The sequence below is a fragment of the Condylostylus longicornis genome, unplaced genomic scaffold (genome assembly GCF_029603195.1).
Source record: "Condylostylus longicornis isolate FDR11 unplaced genomic scaffold, ASM2960319v2 ptg000077l, whole genome shotgun sequence".
NCBI classification, from domain to species: Eukaryota; Metazoa; Arthropoda; class Insecta; order Diptera; family Dolichopodidae; genus Condylostylus; species Condylostylus longicornis.
This window is the reverse complement of record NW_026578045.1, coordinates 5,574,939-5,593,409: the sequence shown is the minus strand read 5'-3', so window position 1 is coordinate 5,593,409 and position 18,471 is coordinate 5,574,939. Positions and strand designations below refer to the sequence as shown.

Genomic DNA, 18,471 nt, shown 5'->3' with positions numbered 1-18,471 from the left:
TTTGTTGCCAAAAAAGAAAACCAAAAATTTTTTCATTTGTTGTTATTTTTAGGTTTTAAAGCAGCATTATGTATAACCAGAACCAATAAGAGCTTAACATACTATAAAAAAAAGTTATGAAAACTAATATTCTAATTTTCTCTCTCCTCTAGTCTTCAATATATTCGCTCCTCTAGTCGGAATTTTCTACTAAAATTATTCAACAGACGCATAATTAAAATACGACATACCTATACGACAAGTATGGAAAGGAATTATTAGTAGAAGAATACATGTGTATGAGTGTATAACTAGTTAAAAACAAGACAGTCGTTGATGACAACCGAAGGCTAAAAATTAACAAGTAAAAACGTTTCAGTCGGTATAAACCGATTGAATAATACCCTGCACCTTTCGTTATTGTGTAGCAATTACTCGAACCTGTGAAGTCATTCTGTAGAAACTTCACGGATATGTCTGACCTATAATTGGACATCCGACTGCCAAGTTTCATGAATCTGACTTTATAATTTTTCCAAACAATTAAAATTAGCTTTTGGAGTTGTATGGCAAGTACCTGAACCTGTCAAACAATTCCATCAAATTTCACAAATATATCTGATCTACAATCGGACACACAACTGCCAAGTATCATGAATCTGACTTTATTATTTTTCCCAATATTTAAAATATGCTTTTGGAGTTGTTTGGCAAGTCCCCGAATCTGTCAAGCAATTCCACTAAAACTTCACAAATATATATGATCTATAATCGGACACACAACTGCCAAGTTTCATGGATCTGACTTTATTATTTTTCCAAATATTAAGAATAAGCTTTAAGACTTGTATGGGAGCTACTCGAACCTGTCAAGCAATCCCATTAAAACTTTAGAAATATGTCTGACCTATAATTGGACACACAACTGCCAAGTTTCATCAATCTGACTTTATTATTTTTCCAAATATTTAAAATTAGCTTCTGGAGTTGTATGGCAGGTACCCGAACCTGTAAAGCAATTCCTCTAAAACTTCAGAAGTATATTTGACCTATAATTGGACACATGACTGCCAAGTTTCATGAATCTGACTTTATTATTTTGCCGAATATAAAAAATTTGCTGTTGGAGTTGTATAGCAGCCACCCGAACCGGTGCAGCTATCCCATTCTAATTTTTAGAGCATGTGTAGAATATAATTGGACACATGTATATAAAGTTTTATATTTATAGCTTTATTAGTTTTTGAAATATTTAAAATAAACTCTTTGAGTTGTATGGCAGCTACCCGAACCCGTTGTCCGAATTAGTCCAATAACAATAGGGCTCGTCCTTGGCACAAAAGAAAAAACTTGTGAAAGTTTGGTGTCGATTGCATTATTCGTTTTTGAGTTATCGTGCGAACGGACGGACGGACGGACGGACGGACGGACGGACAGACGGACATGTCTAAATCGACGCAGAATTTTACGCTGAGCAAGAATATATATATATGTCCATACCGCAGATGACTCCTTCAAGTAGTTACAAACTCCATACCAAAGTTAATATACCCTTCACGAAGTGCAGGGTATAAAAAATTAATGAAAAGAGCAACATTAAAATAGCTAGAAAAACACAAACAAAATAATAGGAGTAGTTAAGAGATTTCTTTTTTTTTTTTTTGTTATTCGTACATATTTAAAGAATGCGTTGATATATCCACCTGGTTTATAGTTGGCTCATCCATTTGCAGTTGTAGCAGAAGTTAAATACAGGAATATAAAAAAGAAATTAATGAAACAAGAAAACTTTTGGTTAATGGCAAGTTAGAAAATCATTAAAAATCTTGTCATCCTGATAATAATAAAATAACCAACCGCGAAAATTAGAATTTTTTTTTTGTTTTGTCTTTAAACTCCTGGCTCTTCCATATATAAAATAGTTTATATGTTCATTGTAGCATGTCTATAGTTGTTCATTATATGTATTACATATGTAAATAATGTGTGTACGAGAACGTAACATCATATTGTTGGAATTGTTGTTAAATTATTTTAAAACGATAGATTATTATTATAAGATATAGTTGAAAAAATTGACAAAATGAGAATTTTACAAATGTTTTAAGGGGATTTTTTTAACCATCTTCAATTTTTAATTGCAGACAAACGAAAATTGGGTAAAAGAGTTGATCATATTACATTTCGCAGTGTTGCAATTTAGTGTAGAACAGTAGGAAAAATATATAAATAGTAAGAACAACCGTTAAAATGTACAAGAACTTAATTTAGGGAATTACAACGGAATATTTATGTTAGTTGAAATAAGAAACCATTGAAAAGAATTTTGATTTGTTCTCAAGTACGAGTTTAAGAAAGTATGAGAGATAAGTTTTCTTGTATGACATAGTAGTAGTAGTAGCAGTTCTATTTGTAGTTGTAGTAGTAGTAGTAGTAGTAGTAGAAGTGGTAGTAATTAGAAGGGCGGGTAGTCCGCCCGATCACCCACGCGAAGCCCACGCACTAAGCCAACAAGAAAGCAACCCTCAAATTAACACCACGCAACCTGTACATAATACGATCCCAAAAACCGTTTACCGGAACCAATTAACCTTCTTGCCAAATTTGAAAAGCCGGACCAAAGACTCCCCCGACAGGTCCTTTAGACCATAATAAAAGAAAGCCCCCAGGATACGCTTCCTCTTTCACATTAGAGACGAACAGACGCAAGTAACATGTTGCACATAATTCAGGTCGGCAATATTCTGGCATCCACGACATATATTCGTCGTAGCTACTCCAAGCCTCTTGACCATTTTCCTCAAAAGGCAATATCCCGTCAGAATTCGCATCTGTATGCTGAAATCAACCCTACTATATCCCATTAATGCCCTCGTCCTATTCTGATCCCTACCAGGCCTTATCGTACATTCCAGCGTTTACAAGAAAATCTGACATCTTATTTTCTAGTAATCCACTATGACCGGAAACCCAGAACGTTGAAAGATGTGCCCTTTTGTGAGGGATATTAAAATTTGATTTCAACGGTTTAATCTTAATCTGACCCCTGCCACCCTGACAATTTAATATAATCAAAATACTTTAAATTTATATAATTCATAAGTAACTATAGATCACTTTTTCAAATTGCCCTGAACCTGATGTATATAAATGGCATGATTTTTAATTAGAATTCAATGAATTACATAAAAAATTTGTCAAACTAATAATAATTTCCTTCAGGTTGAAATTGTCTCTTGTATTTTTTTTTGTGATTATCTTAAACTCGGAGCTATTTATATACATTACCTTATTTACAAACCACATTTTTAATAAACTGAAAAAGATTCCACTCTCGTTTTATTTTTATTCATTTTATATAAATTATCGTTCCAAGAATTTATAAATATTTGCATACTTTTAACATTATTACTGCCTCAAGTAATAATTGTTCTTTTAGAACTATAAGACTTAACAAAAATAATTGAGAAAGAAAAAATTGAAGATTTTACTAATAAGAATGCAAATTATAACAGAGTTTCAAGTATTATTCAATAAAATTCATAAATTCTCATATTTTAAATCTTTTCGAATTTCATTTAGCATATAGTTTCATTTTTAACTATGTATAGTACTTGGGCTCAATATAGGATCATATTAAAAGTTTATTAATTTAATACTTGTTGGAAAATTATTTTGAAAATTTCAAATTCAATTTAAAAGGTTTATACAATATCAAAGAAAAAAAAAACAAGTAAAAACGTTTCAGTCGTTATAAACCGATTGAATTATACCCTGCACCTTTCGTTATTGTGTAGCAATTACTCGAACCTGTGAGATCATTCTATAGAAACTTCACGGACATGTCTGACCTAAAATTGGACATCCGACTGCCAAGTTTCATCAATCTGACCTTATAATTTTTCAAAATATTTAAAATTAGCTTTTGGAGTTGTATGGTAAGTACCTAAACCTGTCAAGCAATTCCATCAAAACTTCACAAATATATCTGATCTATAATCGGACACACAACTGCCAAGTTTCATGAATCTGACTTTATTATTTTTCCAAATATTAAGAATAAGCTTTTAGACTTGTATGGGATCTACTCGAACCTGTTAAGCAATTCCACCACAACTTCAGAAATATGTCTGACCCATAATTGGACACATGACTGCCAAGTTTCATGAATCTGACTTTATTATTTTTCCAAATATTAAGAATAAGCTTTTAGACTTGTATGGGAGCTACTCGAACCTGTCAAGCAATCGCACCAAAACTTTAGAAATATGTCTGACCCATAATTGGACACACGACTGCCAAGTCTCATGAATTTGACTTTACTATTTTTCCAAATATTTAAAATAAGCTTTTGGGGTTGTATGGCAAGTACCCGAACCTGTCAAGCAATTCCACTAAAACTTCACAAATATATCTGATCTATAATCGGACACACAACTGCCAAGTTTCATGAATCTGACTTTATTCTTTTTCCAAATATTTAAAATTAGCTTATGGAGTTGTATGGCAGGTACCCGAGCCTGTCAAGCAATTCCTCCAAAACTTCGGAAATATGTCTGACCCATAATTGGACACACAACTGCCAAGTTTCATGAATCTGACTTTATTCTTTTTCTAAATATTTAAAATTAGCTTATGGAGTTGTATGGCAGGTACCCGAACCTGTCAAGCAATTACTCCTAAACTTCGGAAATATATTTGACCTATAATTGGACACATGACTGCCAAGTTTCATGAATCTGACTTTATTATTTTGCCGAATATAAAAAATTTGCTGTTGGAGTTGTATGGCAGCCACCCGAACCGGTGCAGCTATCCCATTATAATTTTTAGAGCATGTGTAGAAAATAATTGGACACATGTGTACAAAATTTTATATTTATAGCTTTATTAGTTTTTGAAATATTTAAAATAAACTCTTGGAGTTGTATGGCAGCTACCCGAACCCGTTGTCCGACTTAGTCCAATAACAATAGGGTTCGTCCTTGGCACAAAAGAAAAAACTTGTGAAAGTTTGGTGTCGATTGCATTATTGGTTTTTGAGTTATCGTGCGATCGGACGGACGGACGGACGGACGGACGGACATGTCTAAATCGACGCAGAATTTTACGCTGAGCAAGAATATATATATATGTCCATACCGCAGATGACTCCTTCAAGTAGTTACAAACTCCATACCAAAGTTAATATACCCTTCACGAAGTGCAGGGTATAACAATATACCAATAATAATAAAGGTTACCTTTTCAAAATTTATTTTATCCTTTATTATTTCTTTATTAGTATTGTTAGAAGCACTTATACGATACATATATACATATATGTATAGACACAGCACAATAAATATTATCGTTTGTTTTACCTTAAAGGACCTCCAAAAGGTTGTTATTTTTTGATTATAATATTTGCATACAAATTACAATTTCATATTCTAAAAATTCTATTTCATTTATACAGAAAAGTAATTATCATTTCTACTTTTATAAAATATATACACATATCCACTTATATACACACACGCACATACATTTTATAGTATGAAATCTTAATATAGAGAGGTATTAAATAAGAATAACCTTTTGCAAAATATTACATTATCCTTATTGAAAAATTACATTGTATAATATTTTTGAAAATGAAGGTGGGAATATGATTTTAATATAACAGCTATCATTATATTATGTACTTGTATGTATATGTACATAATATATGAAATAATTGTAATATTAAAATTTCGTTATTAATTTTGTCAAACATATACAAAGAGTTCATTCTATTTCATTTTCTATATTAAAAGCATATTTAGAAGAAAATTAATTAAAAATTTTGAAATAAAGAAGATTTTAAAACGAATTACACATCATCATAATATTTTTGAAATTAAATTTTTAATTTTTGTAAAATATTTAGAATAGATTTTAGTGTATATATAGAATTAATTTTACAATTTTCTTCTTAGTTCTTGATTTTGAAATTTTTGTAATATTTAAGTGTAAAAGCGAGGAATTTTGTTAAAAGTAAAAGAATATAAGAGAAATTTTTCAACTTTAAGATATAAACAGAAACTATTGTAGATTGTAGACCGCACGGATTAAGCAGACAATGATATGAACTTAAATTTGAAAGACACTCAAATACTTCATGTTTAGAATTCAAAAATTAAATATATTCACACCAGTCCAAAATTATGTCCATTTGTGATTGTAATCATTTCACCCCTTAACGTATTGTGATCTCATCGGGTAAAGACTCATTTCCGTAATTCTTTCTGTTACTCAATTATGAGCCGAAATTTTTCTCAAAGCTTTACATTCTAACCATGTCATTTCCAAATGAGCTCAAAAGTGGGTTGTCCGTCAAAATCTCTCTATGATATGATTTAAAATAAGGGGCAGGGCTAGAATATGTTGAAATATTGTCTCACACCTCCTGTCGAACCTTGAAACCATCATCTAGTACCGATACTCACAATTGTATTCTATTAATCGCTAATAATATGATTTGTATTTGAATTTTTCTAAAAATTTTAAAATTAAATATTAAATTTCCCATTCCTACAAAATAAAATTGATAAATTTAGTGGTTTATCACATACTAAAAATAATAATTAAATGTTATTCGAGTACGCAACTCTTAAAATAAAGTTTTTTTTCCAATGGTTTTGAATACAGAAATTTTAATATGTAGTAGCATTTTAATACTTTTACAACCGATTTAGCCCACCCATTTTTCAAATATTCGTCATTATTGATCTACAACACAATTCAATATTCTAAAAACCGACCTTCATAAAATTTTCATATTTCACTCTTAATACTCAGCTCAATAATTAAAATATTTCTATCACAAATTTTAATAAATCTTTTGTTTTAAAGTAACCAATTATATTGTTGTCATCTTTTCAACAAGAAATAAAAGAAAAATAAGTTCAATCCCTACATGTTATAAACCCTCTATAAATAATTTATTTAAATTTTATTTTATTGTAAGCCTTTTACGAGTTTGGGAAGACTGCGGTTTTAAAAATTTTTCTCTCCATTTTTATTATAGCATATACTAATTTAAAAATAGTGATTTAACTTAGGGAATCTAAAATAAAAAAAATCCAATATTTGATTCAATCAATCATTTAAGTCATAATCTTTTGCATTTATGGCTCATTAAATGCCACCCAAATGAATCCTTAAATGTCAAATACATTTTATTATGTAGGTCTTCTTATATGTAGTCGAATATACTGTGTGCATATGCATATGTTAACTCTTTCGACATTTGACTTTTTTAAATATCTTCTCAATTTTTATTACAACAATATTTTAAGTTAATATAATCTTCTTCTTCTTGTTCTTGTTCTTGTGCTTTATGACTTCTTCATGTTTTTCATCATCCATTAGAAATTTTAAATGATCTTTTTTTGTAGAGATTTTACATACATAATTTTATTATGAGTATATCAAATGGTTATATCGGTTAAACATGCTACATAATATGCACGCAAGCAATTCTTATAATAGTTCTTTTTTTTTCCCCTTTCTTTCAATTTTTGTTTTTTGTATAATGTCATTGTTTTTATGATACTTGTCAATTTCTTGTTATTTGCCTTACGTGTTCTAGATCTGCCCTAATTTTGTCAAAAAAAAAAAAAATTTTTTTTTTGATTTTTAGTAGAACGAAAAAAAATTGTTCTGAAAAAGGGAAACAATAAAAATGACATTAAATATGCATTTTAAGGTCCAAATGAAAATAAAAACAACGCGACTTCAGTTCCGTTTAAAACCGCCCAAGAGAAAAATTAATTTTGAAAAAAAAATTTATATATACATATATAGAATAATTTAACACTTTTCATTTTAAAGTTCATTGTAAAGAAGGAATTTCCTACGCCTGAGAGTGTGTTCGAAATATTATTAAATAGATTTCAGTGAGTTAATTTGATAGAAAAGTGCTGCCGTTTATAGAAAACGGGAATTATAAATTTTTAGTAAAATAAATAAGAAGTGATATTACAATAAAAAATTTTTGACTGTTAGCAGAACTATTATTAGACTTGTGAACGGCGTTGGCAGTAACTATTACGAACTGGAAGAAAAATTTGAATATTGTTATGAAAGTGGAGTGAAGTTTGAATATTCAGATACGAGTATAAAGTATATTGAAGTAACATAAAGCTGTAGGGCTTATGGAAAGGATTGATTTTCCTGGAAAAAAAATAATTACCTTCACATAGTTCAATAATTGGAATCGAAAACGTCCATTCGACCTTACTATCGAAAATTACCATTCTATAAGATGTTTTCCAAGTTGTTTTATTTGCCAATTAATAAAATAAATCAAATGCAACTTAAAATAAATTGACGCATTCTCTTTAAAATTGACGTTGGTTGGTTTACATAGCCCGTACAGCAAATCCATTGCATCCTAATTAGCACAAATATGCCGTTTTGCTACCACTACCCCGTGATCGCTGGGCTGACGTTGAGAGTACGATTACAGGTAGCCTAGATACGCCACCTAGTTCTATTGAGAAATCTATTTAAATCCACGATGGCAGTCTGCGATACATCAGTCTGGATACATCAGTCTCAAGAACAGTCTGGCCTCGCTCATAGCCGGACACTCGCAGATATAGTAAAATATTCGTGTCGAACTACAAATTAAATACAATTAATCTGAAACGACAAGACTAAAATTACATATAATATATTTATGATAAAAATAATTTAAATATTTAAATTTTTAAAATATCAATTTGGTGGAAGGTGGTGGAGTACAAGAAATCGAGATACAAAAATGAAAAAAAAGAAAAGAAAACTATACAAAAATAGTTGCTGTAAATTACATTGGCGGTGCTAAACAATTTTTAATATTTTCCTTTATTTTTATTATATTAGCAATAAAAAATGTATCCGTGTATCGTAATTTTAATAACACCACCAGAAACGGAGGAAAACAGTAATTTTTGTTTTTTTCTTGTTTTAATTTATTATTTTATGATGACATCTTTTTGACATTTCTCTGAGGCATTTCTGTTTTCTTCATGTTTTTAGTTTTTAGATTTTTTTTTTTTTTAAATTAAATTTCTAAAATAATAAAATCATGTTTATTTTTTTCATTTATGTTTTTTTTACTTTTTTATATAAATTAAAAATAACAATTTAAATTTAATATTGACATAAATTGACATTTTGTTCAAGAACATGTCAAAAATATAAAAATGTAGATGGCGCATTTTTCTTTTTTTTTTTTTTGTATAAATTTTTTGATATTATTTTTTGTTGCGTTTAGTAAATAAAATTAACATTTTTATGAGATTTATTCCAATTTCATTTTAGTTAGACAGAAAAAAATTGACATTTAAATAGAAAGAAAGATAAAACCAAAACTTACTACCAAATATTGACTACTGAAACATAAGTTTCTTGTTGTTGTTTTTGTTCTTATATTTTTATTTTAGAAATTAATTTATAATACTTAAATATAATAAATTAAATTATTTGTGATGTAGGCGATTTGTTGTTATTAATTGAATAATATGTTCATATTTTATATTTTTGTTATATAATTTTTTGCGACATGATTTTTTCATGTATAACAGTTATTTATTTTTATATATGTATGTACATATGTTAAAAATTTTGACAGAAAAATCATCCAATAACTAAATTTGTATACAAAAAGTAGTTATTCAATAAAAATTCCTAAATAAAAAATAGAAAGTCAGGTTCAAATTTGTTATTTTTAAAAAAAAGTACAAATATACAGTTTATATTAAAAAAAGTTGTTTCTAAAATTTGCATAAAATAAAAATGTCATGTTCAGATTTCAAAATTTTTGAATTTTGACATTTTCACACAAATCAAACTTGTATGTTTAGTGTTCACATTTTTCATTTTAAAATTTAGTCGTTTCGGGTTGCAACAATAACAAATAAACAAAATAATAAATAAGGTTTATTAAAACATTAACTTATTTGTTTGTGACATTAAAATTTTGAGTAAATTTTAAAATATGGAGGATAAGATAATATATGGTTAGTTGTCGATAATTAAATTCCATAAAGTAAACAATATCAATTTGAAAATATAGGGTCGTTCCAAAATTGCCCTTCGGTGTATTATTAAAATTAGACATTTAAAAATTTAGATTTTTTAAATTCTTCACTATTTTAATTAAAAATAGAAATTATAGAGTGAAAAATTACATCATTTCAATTTCCATCAAGAGTATAGATTTACAGGCTCTGCACACGACGCGTTTACAAAATATAACAAAATGATACGGAAGAATCTCCTTCCGAATGTTGTGTTTTCGCTTTTGAATTTTTTCCAACTCCATTAGGCTACTTTTGAAAAAGTATTTGTGAGGCCTATTTAATAAAGCCAAGAATAATTCCAGATTATTTAAGCCATTATTTTCTGTATTTATTATAAATTTAACCGACACATATAAAACTTTTGTAATAAATACTAAATACAAAGAAATTTGTGATTTGTTTAAGAGCTGGCGGTAAATGTAACTTCTTGGCTGAATAGTTATTAAATGTTCTAATATTTTTTTTTGGAAAACATGAAACACACTATAAATATCCTCACAATATTAATGCCCACTCATTTTCATATAACTTGGCAAGTATTTAAGTGAATTAAATAAACTCAGTTGCAGTATAGACGTCATTGAACTGCACAAATTTATAACAAAACAAAAATTTTCAAAATCTACAATTAGAATAATAACAAAATCTCTTTGATTTTACTTAGTTTACTAAGTAAAAATTATTCTTGTACATTCTTTGCTAATATTTAATTCGTCTACGTTGTGTATTCACTGAAATTCGAGGACCTTTACATGCACATATTGCAATGACCCAATTAATTGTGTTGGTTGCATAAATAAAAAATATCAAAGAAAAATTTTAGCATTTTGAAAATTAAAGGCAATTCATCCAATAGAGAAGAAATAGAAATATTATTAGTGTTAGTTCAAAGGAATTAGATAATTAGTGAAATTAATAAAAGAAAAACATTTTCTTAAAAATATTTACAAGATGAAAAAAAAAAAAATTATTTTTAGCAGCCTAAAATTTTTAATGTGAAAATACTTTTTTTTTGTAAAAAACTCTTTACCAAAAAAAAACAAAAATTTAAACCAAAGGGTCTTACCAAAAAAATAAAATTATAGGAAAAAAAAAATATTTGTTTTTGATGTAATCATGGTAACCGCCGGCAAAACACTGAACATCATTACATAAAATACATTCATATGATGACTCTTCTCAAATCTTTGATATTTCGTAGTAATTGTGTTATGATATTTTTCAAGAACAGTGAGTTTACAAGTATTTATTTTCGCATATACAATCGAGAATTAAAGTTGCCGGCCAAAATACAGGAATATAAATAAAAAATTACTAGAATCGAAAAATTCGTGAAATGGGGGTGATATCAATAAATCTATACCAAGTTCAAAATAATTTTAAACCGCTGTAAATATTGCATTGTATTTAAAATTATTAAAGACAATTGGGAGCTGACGAGTCTTCATTCAGTTAAGTTTAAAAATGGTTGATAACATGAACGGAGACAAACCAAAAAATTCAATTGAAATTGAAATTATAATTTCATTTTTTCGATGCCCGGAAGCTTACAGGGTCGGAATTCCTGAGCAAAAATTATAGTGCTTTTCAACAATTTCTTACAAAATAATATTTTGCGTTAATATCGGAATTCGAAGCTCAAACGAATGCTCTTTCTTTCTAATCACTAGCTAGCTTCGAAATATACGAGGTTGTTGGTCAATTGCGACAGGTTCTGGTTGTGATCGCAATAACACGCAAGAACGCAATAGAATCATATTTTGTCAGTAACAAATGCAACTTAAATATAGAAAAATCATACAACACATCCATGTTGTAATGAAATAAAATGGCATCACTGCTTCATATATACGTTAGTATGAGTTACATTAATACACACATGAACATATCATACATGTTTATTGGAAATGTCTATACACACATTTTGTAAAAAAATATATATTTTGCAATTTTTTCTTTTTCACATCAGGCAGTTTGCTTATATATAATTTTTTAGAATTGGATTTAAAAAGAAAAAACCATTTTTAATTTTTTCCAAATTTTGCTTTTAAATTGAAAGAAATTTCATTATTTTTATAATATTTTTTTTACATGTCGTACATATTATTTATTTTTTTATTTTATTTGTTATTTTTACATGATATTTTTCTTATTTAATTTATATAAAACGATCCTCCTTAGGGCCATATTCGAAAACATTGATAGAAAATAAACGAAATCTTATCTTATTTGTGATGTAACCTAAATTAATTAGTAATTTCTTATTATACAACATTGATTGTGATACAAAAAATCAAAATACCGTTAAAGATGAGAATAATTAATTATATTTTTTTTTCGTAATAGTAAATTTTAACATTCCTAATTTTACATTTATAGATTAAACCAATTTGAAAATATTATTAATACACATAAGGATTTGTGGGAATAAAAAACTAATCAAACATGTTCGAGTGCATAATATGAAAGCAAGTTTGAATTAATTGACTAGCATTTTTCCATTCAAACCAAATCAAACACACTTGATTTCATAGTACAAAATCAATACTTTGAGTATCATATTAGAACTTGATAAATGATCATATGAGAAAACAAGTTTGAATTAATTGACTAGCTATCAAACATAATCGATTTTATGGTGTGAGAGCAACCTTTTACTCTTTCGAACATATGAAAGCAAGTTAAAATTAATTAAGTAGAATCTTTCAATTCAAACCAAATCAAACATATTCGATTTCATAACACGAGATCAACCTTTTACTCTAACGAAAATATGAAAACAAGTTTGATTAGCATGTTCCAATTCAAACCTAATCAAACACACTCGATCGCATAGTATGAGATCAACTTTTTGTATAATAATGACTGCCATTATTGTTTTACAGTTATATATTACACGTTATTTTTAGATATATACACAATATTTTGACATATTTTGAGTTAAACTTGAAAATGAATAAATAAATTGCATTGCAACTAATTCATTGATAATTCTCAACTTCATGATATTAAAGACCGCTAATTTCTTTTAAATTTTTGAATTCATTGTACAACTTTCGATTGAGAACAAGGAATTCTTGAATTTTCTTATCTAAAATTTAGTTTCACAAAATATTTTGTTGTTTTTTTTGGACAACATTAAATATTTATTTAAAAAAAAAAACTTAATTTGTATAAAAATCACCTCTTCTGTGATTTTGAATTGTTACTCTTCTAGACCTTTAATGCATATCTTAAAATATTTAGTGTTATTTTTATAATGTTGTCATTTTTAATGTTTTATTCGATATAAATTGTATGTAATTTCTAAGAAAATTATGTTTTACTTCAAAGGTAAAAAAAAAAAACAAACAAAACATGATGTTCTTTGTTTTTTATTTTAATTTTTATATTTTTTATTAGGTTATTTTTTTTTTAATTTATTGTACATGATATACAGTATACAATGATAGGATAAGTAGCTATGTGGATCATCATGATGGCTGATAATGATGAGCAATTGAGGGCGCTATCATTAGATATAATTTAAAAATTATCAGTGATGTTTAAGATCCCATTATTTTTTTATTTTGGGTAACCTCTATTTTTGGGAGAAAAACAAAACAACCAACAATGTAGCAAATGGAATTGTATTTTTGTATTTAACAATACCTGTAATTCTAATTGAGTAAATCATGTTAATAAATTTAATTTTCATTTATAATGTTAGAATTTAGTGATACGCACTGCTGAGTTCATTCTTAGCTCTCTTCACGTGTACAAAAAATAATGTTTTCTTACAAACCTTTATTAATTTAGCTAAACACAAAGGTGCTTATTTAAAGTAATTCACATAATTTCCAAGAGATGGCAATCACATACGAATAAGTAAAAGTTTATGGTTTTTTAAAAATATTTTTGTCATTTTTAGTTTAAATTCAATTGCCAATTTAATTATAAAAACGTAAAACTTAAAAGAATTTTATTCATAATTCATAAGGTAAACGAAAGAATAATGTAATTTGTAAATGAGTCATAACTAAACAAAGGTCCTTGCATGATTAACTAGTTTTCGTACAATTAAAGTGTAATATTTAAGAAATTCATTTGTTTCTCCTTTGATATTGGCAAGTAAATGACCCAGCCAATGGTTATCAGATAACTAAAATGTTATTTTAACATTTATAGTAAAGGTTTTATTTCGCTAAACTGATTTGCCGAAGATTTTTTTAGTCCATTCTTCAGTGACTGTCGTGATCCATTTAACAGAACTAATATATGAAAGCAAAAAGAAGAATATTTTGACTATATTGCCTCAAATATAATAAAATTAGAACGTAAATCCCTAGTTAGGCCTCGATGTGTAAGTGACGATACGGCCCTGGATTAGAAGATTTGATTTAACCCTCGTAATCCTGCATTCTTTAAATTAAAAGAAAATTTAATTTAATGAAATCTCGTAATTCTGCATGTCTTTAACTTTTTATCACCAACCAAATTTAGGTTGAGGATTATAGAAGTTCAAAGCATGCCTTATGATAATTGGTACAACTCTTTATTCTCATAATTTTTTCCTATATTTATTTTTCTTTGTTTGTAATTTCTAATTTCTTTTATGTCTCTTGTTTAATTTTTATTAGGTGTTCTTATTTCTTCAAAAAAAAAAAAAAATTTCTAATGAAATTATTTTTTCATAGATATTAGATTTCTTTTTATATTTTCTTTTTTTTTTTTTAAATTATATCCCATTTATTTTGGGAGATTCTCTTAAATGGACGCCATTTAAATTAATTAAGGTGCTAATTTTCTACGGAAGCCAAAAGAAAAGTAATAAATTTTTTTTTCTTCTTCTTCTTGTTTATTTATTTAGTATCTTTCATGTTAATTTTAAAATGTATTTTATATTTACATACGTGCACACAATATATTTACCTATATACTAAATAGAACATAATGTTTTTTTTTGATTAAATAAATTAAAAAGATGAATATAGATAATGATAGCTAGATAGATGTATGGTTAGGTACTCTTAAGTTTGGAAAAAGGCAAGAAAATGTAAAAGAGATAAGACCCCAATTTATTTAAATGCGGTAGGCTATTTCAAAAACAAAAAAATAATAATAATAAAGACCTATAATCATTGTCACGTAATAAACTAATTGGGGTGGACCTAAGCCATTAAGAAAATTGATGAGAAGCATATTTTTAGGTATTACTATAGAATTTTTTTTTTTTTTTTGGTAAGATTGCGTTATTTTTTCTATTTAGTTTTAGTTTGGAAAATGTTTAAGAGAAAAAAATATAAATAATTTTTATTCATGTAAAATATTTTTTTTTTTATTTTCAAACATTTTTAATCCTGTTTTCTTGTTTCCGTTTAATTAATGGCAAAAATTTTCAAAAATTTTGTTCATTCTCACGTTTTTAAAATTTGTACATGTATAAGTATGATATGAAAACTGTCAAACTTCTTGTATGATAGTGTGTAAATATTTACCAGTAACTAAATCTGATAAATATTATATAAAATCTACATATATATATATTTCTTGAAATTTTGAAAAGAAGAACGAAGTTTGGATGCAGTGCTAACAATAAGTTGCATCGGAGAATCATTTATACATTGAAAAACTATTAATTTCATATAATTTAATAGTTATTGAAGAAATTATCGTGTATGATTGCACAGGACGAGAGGTACCAAAATTTTTTAAATAAATTTTATATACTGTTAATGAAACAAGGATTATTCCGCTTTAAATCTGTTAAATTCACATACATAATATTTTTTTTTTGTATTCAGTTTTCGTATAAGTTTTTGTTAACACAAATTTAAAATATCACAATCAAACATGTTCGATGGAAGTTCGATTAAAACATTATTTATATTTTAATCAAGATTAATTATAAATTATAATTGCTGTCAAAGATAAAGTTTTATAAAACTCATTGATTACATCTCGTTACTCCAACAGAATTTTCATTATCATTAATATTTTAAATTCACCATTAAACCAAATAATTCAAATTTTCCACATATATTTAAAATTAGAAAAAATGAAAAATTATTTTCTTACCTTAGACATCTTAATTTTTAAATTTTCATCCATTACAGAACTTAAATTACAATCGGAGTGAAACAAAAATTCTAATGAGATTTGGCTGTTTGTCTTTTATCTCAGCTGCAATGTGTGTCTGTTTGGCTGTCGGTCTATCTGTTTTACCATCATCTTTAGCAAATAAAGTTTTAACATAGACAATTAAAATGTTTATATTTATGGAAGAAGCGGGTCTAATCGCCATAATATTCTGCTTCATATTAATTTTTTTTAGGATATATTCCGAGCAAACATCGGAAATTTTCTTGAATTCGTGCAATTTTAGTTTGGTAACCATTAACCGCGCAAACATCGAAAATTTTCTTGTATTCGTGTACTTTTAGTTTAGTTACCACTCATTTAAATATTACCGAAAATTCGAAAATTTATAATGTGGTATAAAAAATCAGAGTCGGCAAGCGATTGAAGAATAAATCGTTATCCAAATAATTTTTAATTATCCCTTATTTTTTTCTAAATTTCATAAATTTTTAAATATCATGTGCTGTGATATGCACATATTCAAAAAGAAAAATCCAATTTACATACGTCACGTCAATATAATTAAATCTTTAATAAAAATAAATATTTTGATCTAGCATGTAATAATGAAGATTTTTTATAAAATTTTAACATAGAAAATTTTCAAGGGTTTTCAAAATTTTAAAGGGTTTTAAATCAGAAAAGAATGAAAAAAGCCTTTGCATAACAAAATATGTGAATTCAGACCCAATTATTTAGTCATTTAGAAATCTGATAGAAAAAAGCAGCAGACTGTTTATAATTCATCACAATAATTATTGTTATAAGCATTAAAACTGCGAAATCAGATATAAGGGGTACTAAACTGCTTTTTCTGTTAAATGAATTGATCAGTTCTAGTTTTTAATCAGCAATTTTTCAATTTGTGCTTTTCGTCTACACCCTTATTTTTAGAATTTTGTCTTTACTTCAAAATTCTAATATGACACGGAAAATCTGAATAAATGAAATGCTCTCTTTTTTAAATATCACTAAAACAACTAAATAATCAAATTAAATACATATAATATCTTTGATTTCTGAAGAAAATTTGCAATTAATTCGATAAAACTCCAAAATATTAATTACCATAATAATTTCTTTTAAAATTCTTGCACACCTATGTGTTGTTTTTCTTGTAAAATTCATTAAATAACTATTTAAAAGTTACAATTTACTTCATTTGTATTGAGATTTTGCTGTACATGATATTATTCTGTTTTATCATTAATTTATTAATGAATTACAGCGACTTTCACGTGCGTCTATATAGGTGTATGAAGTCATAATATTTTCTTAATAGATAGAAACTAAAAATCACATCAATTTTCTCATACAGCACACTCTTGCCTTACAAAATAATAATGTTCGTGTAAACCATGCTGGCATATACATACATATATGAGAGCATAAATGTAAAATAATATTATTTTCAAATCAATATTTAAGGTGCGGAAAATTATTTCTTCCACCCTCTTAGTGTCGAATTTAAAGTTTTTTTTTTTGTTCTCTCTCTCTCTCTGTGTTTTTTATTAAAATAGAAATGACTTGGCAAAAACCAAATTAAGAAAAAAAAAAATAAATTTAAAAAAAAGTTGAAATTAACAACACCCATTTTGAGATGCATATATGAACCACAAAAAAAAAAGAGCAATAGAATGAACCCGACTTTTAACAAAAAAAAAAGAAAAAACAGTGCTTTCTAAACAAAGAAAAATAAAATTGAAGCCATAGGTAATATAAAATTTACCTGATCAAACTTCCGTTATAAATACCTTGAAATACAGAACCCGTACCGAAGATGAAACAAAAACCGCAGTTAAGGAATCGCGTAGCAGTTTTGAGATTTCTATATATATACAGAAAATTTCAAATATGACTTGTTCTGAGCCACAAAACAGACTTGAATTTGTGAAAAAACAATTCTGTTCATAAACCTTTAAAAGTTGATTTATAATATTTTTGTCAAAAAAAACCATTAGTTTTCTTGAAAAAACTAATCTCATTCTTACATTAAATTGACATAACATTCCTTTTCAACAGTTTCTATAGATATTTCAACTACAAAATCATATCATTTTCCAAATAAAGAGTTGGTTCAATTTAGGAATATATAGGTAAAGGTATTAAGAGGCCTATTGAATTAATACTAGTGTAATTTTGGTGCAATAATTTGAGCTCTTGAGCCTTAAATTTTGTGTGGCTATCTCTTAGCTATTTTCCTTAAAATAGCTTTCATTGCTGTTCAGTGCAAGCGTCTTAAGTTACAAACTTCATACATGCTCTAAATTAATTAATG

General features: G+C 27.1%; 1 protein-coding gene across 1 annotated transcript in view; it reads left to right on the top strand.

The window, feature by feature from the left end:
* LOC129612760 (ankyrin repeat domain-containing protein SOWAHB-like) overlaps positions 1–16,309 on the top strand; it is a 67,985-nt gene extending 51,676 nt beyond the window's left edge. Inside the window, exon 5 of the mRNA XM_055526520.1 lies at positions 16,169–16,309. Coding sequence (XP_055382495.1) covers positions 16,169–16,309 — 141 coding nt within the window. The remainder of the gene's footprint in view (positions 1–16,168) is intronic.
* The last annotated feature ends 2,162 nt before the right edge of the window (positions 16,310–18,471 follow it).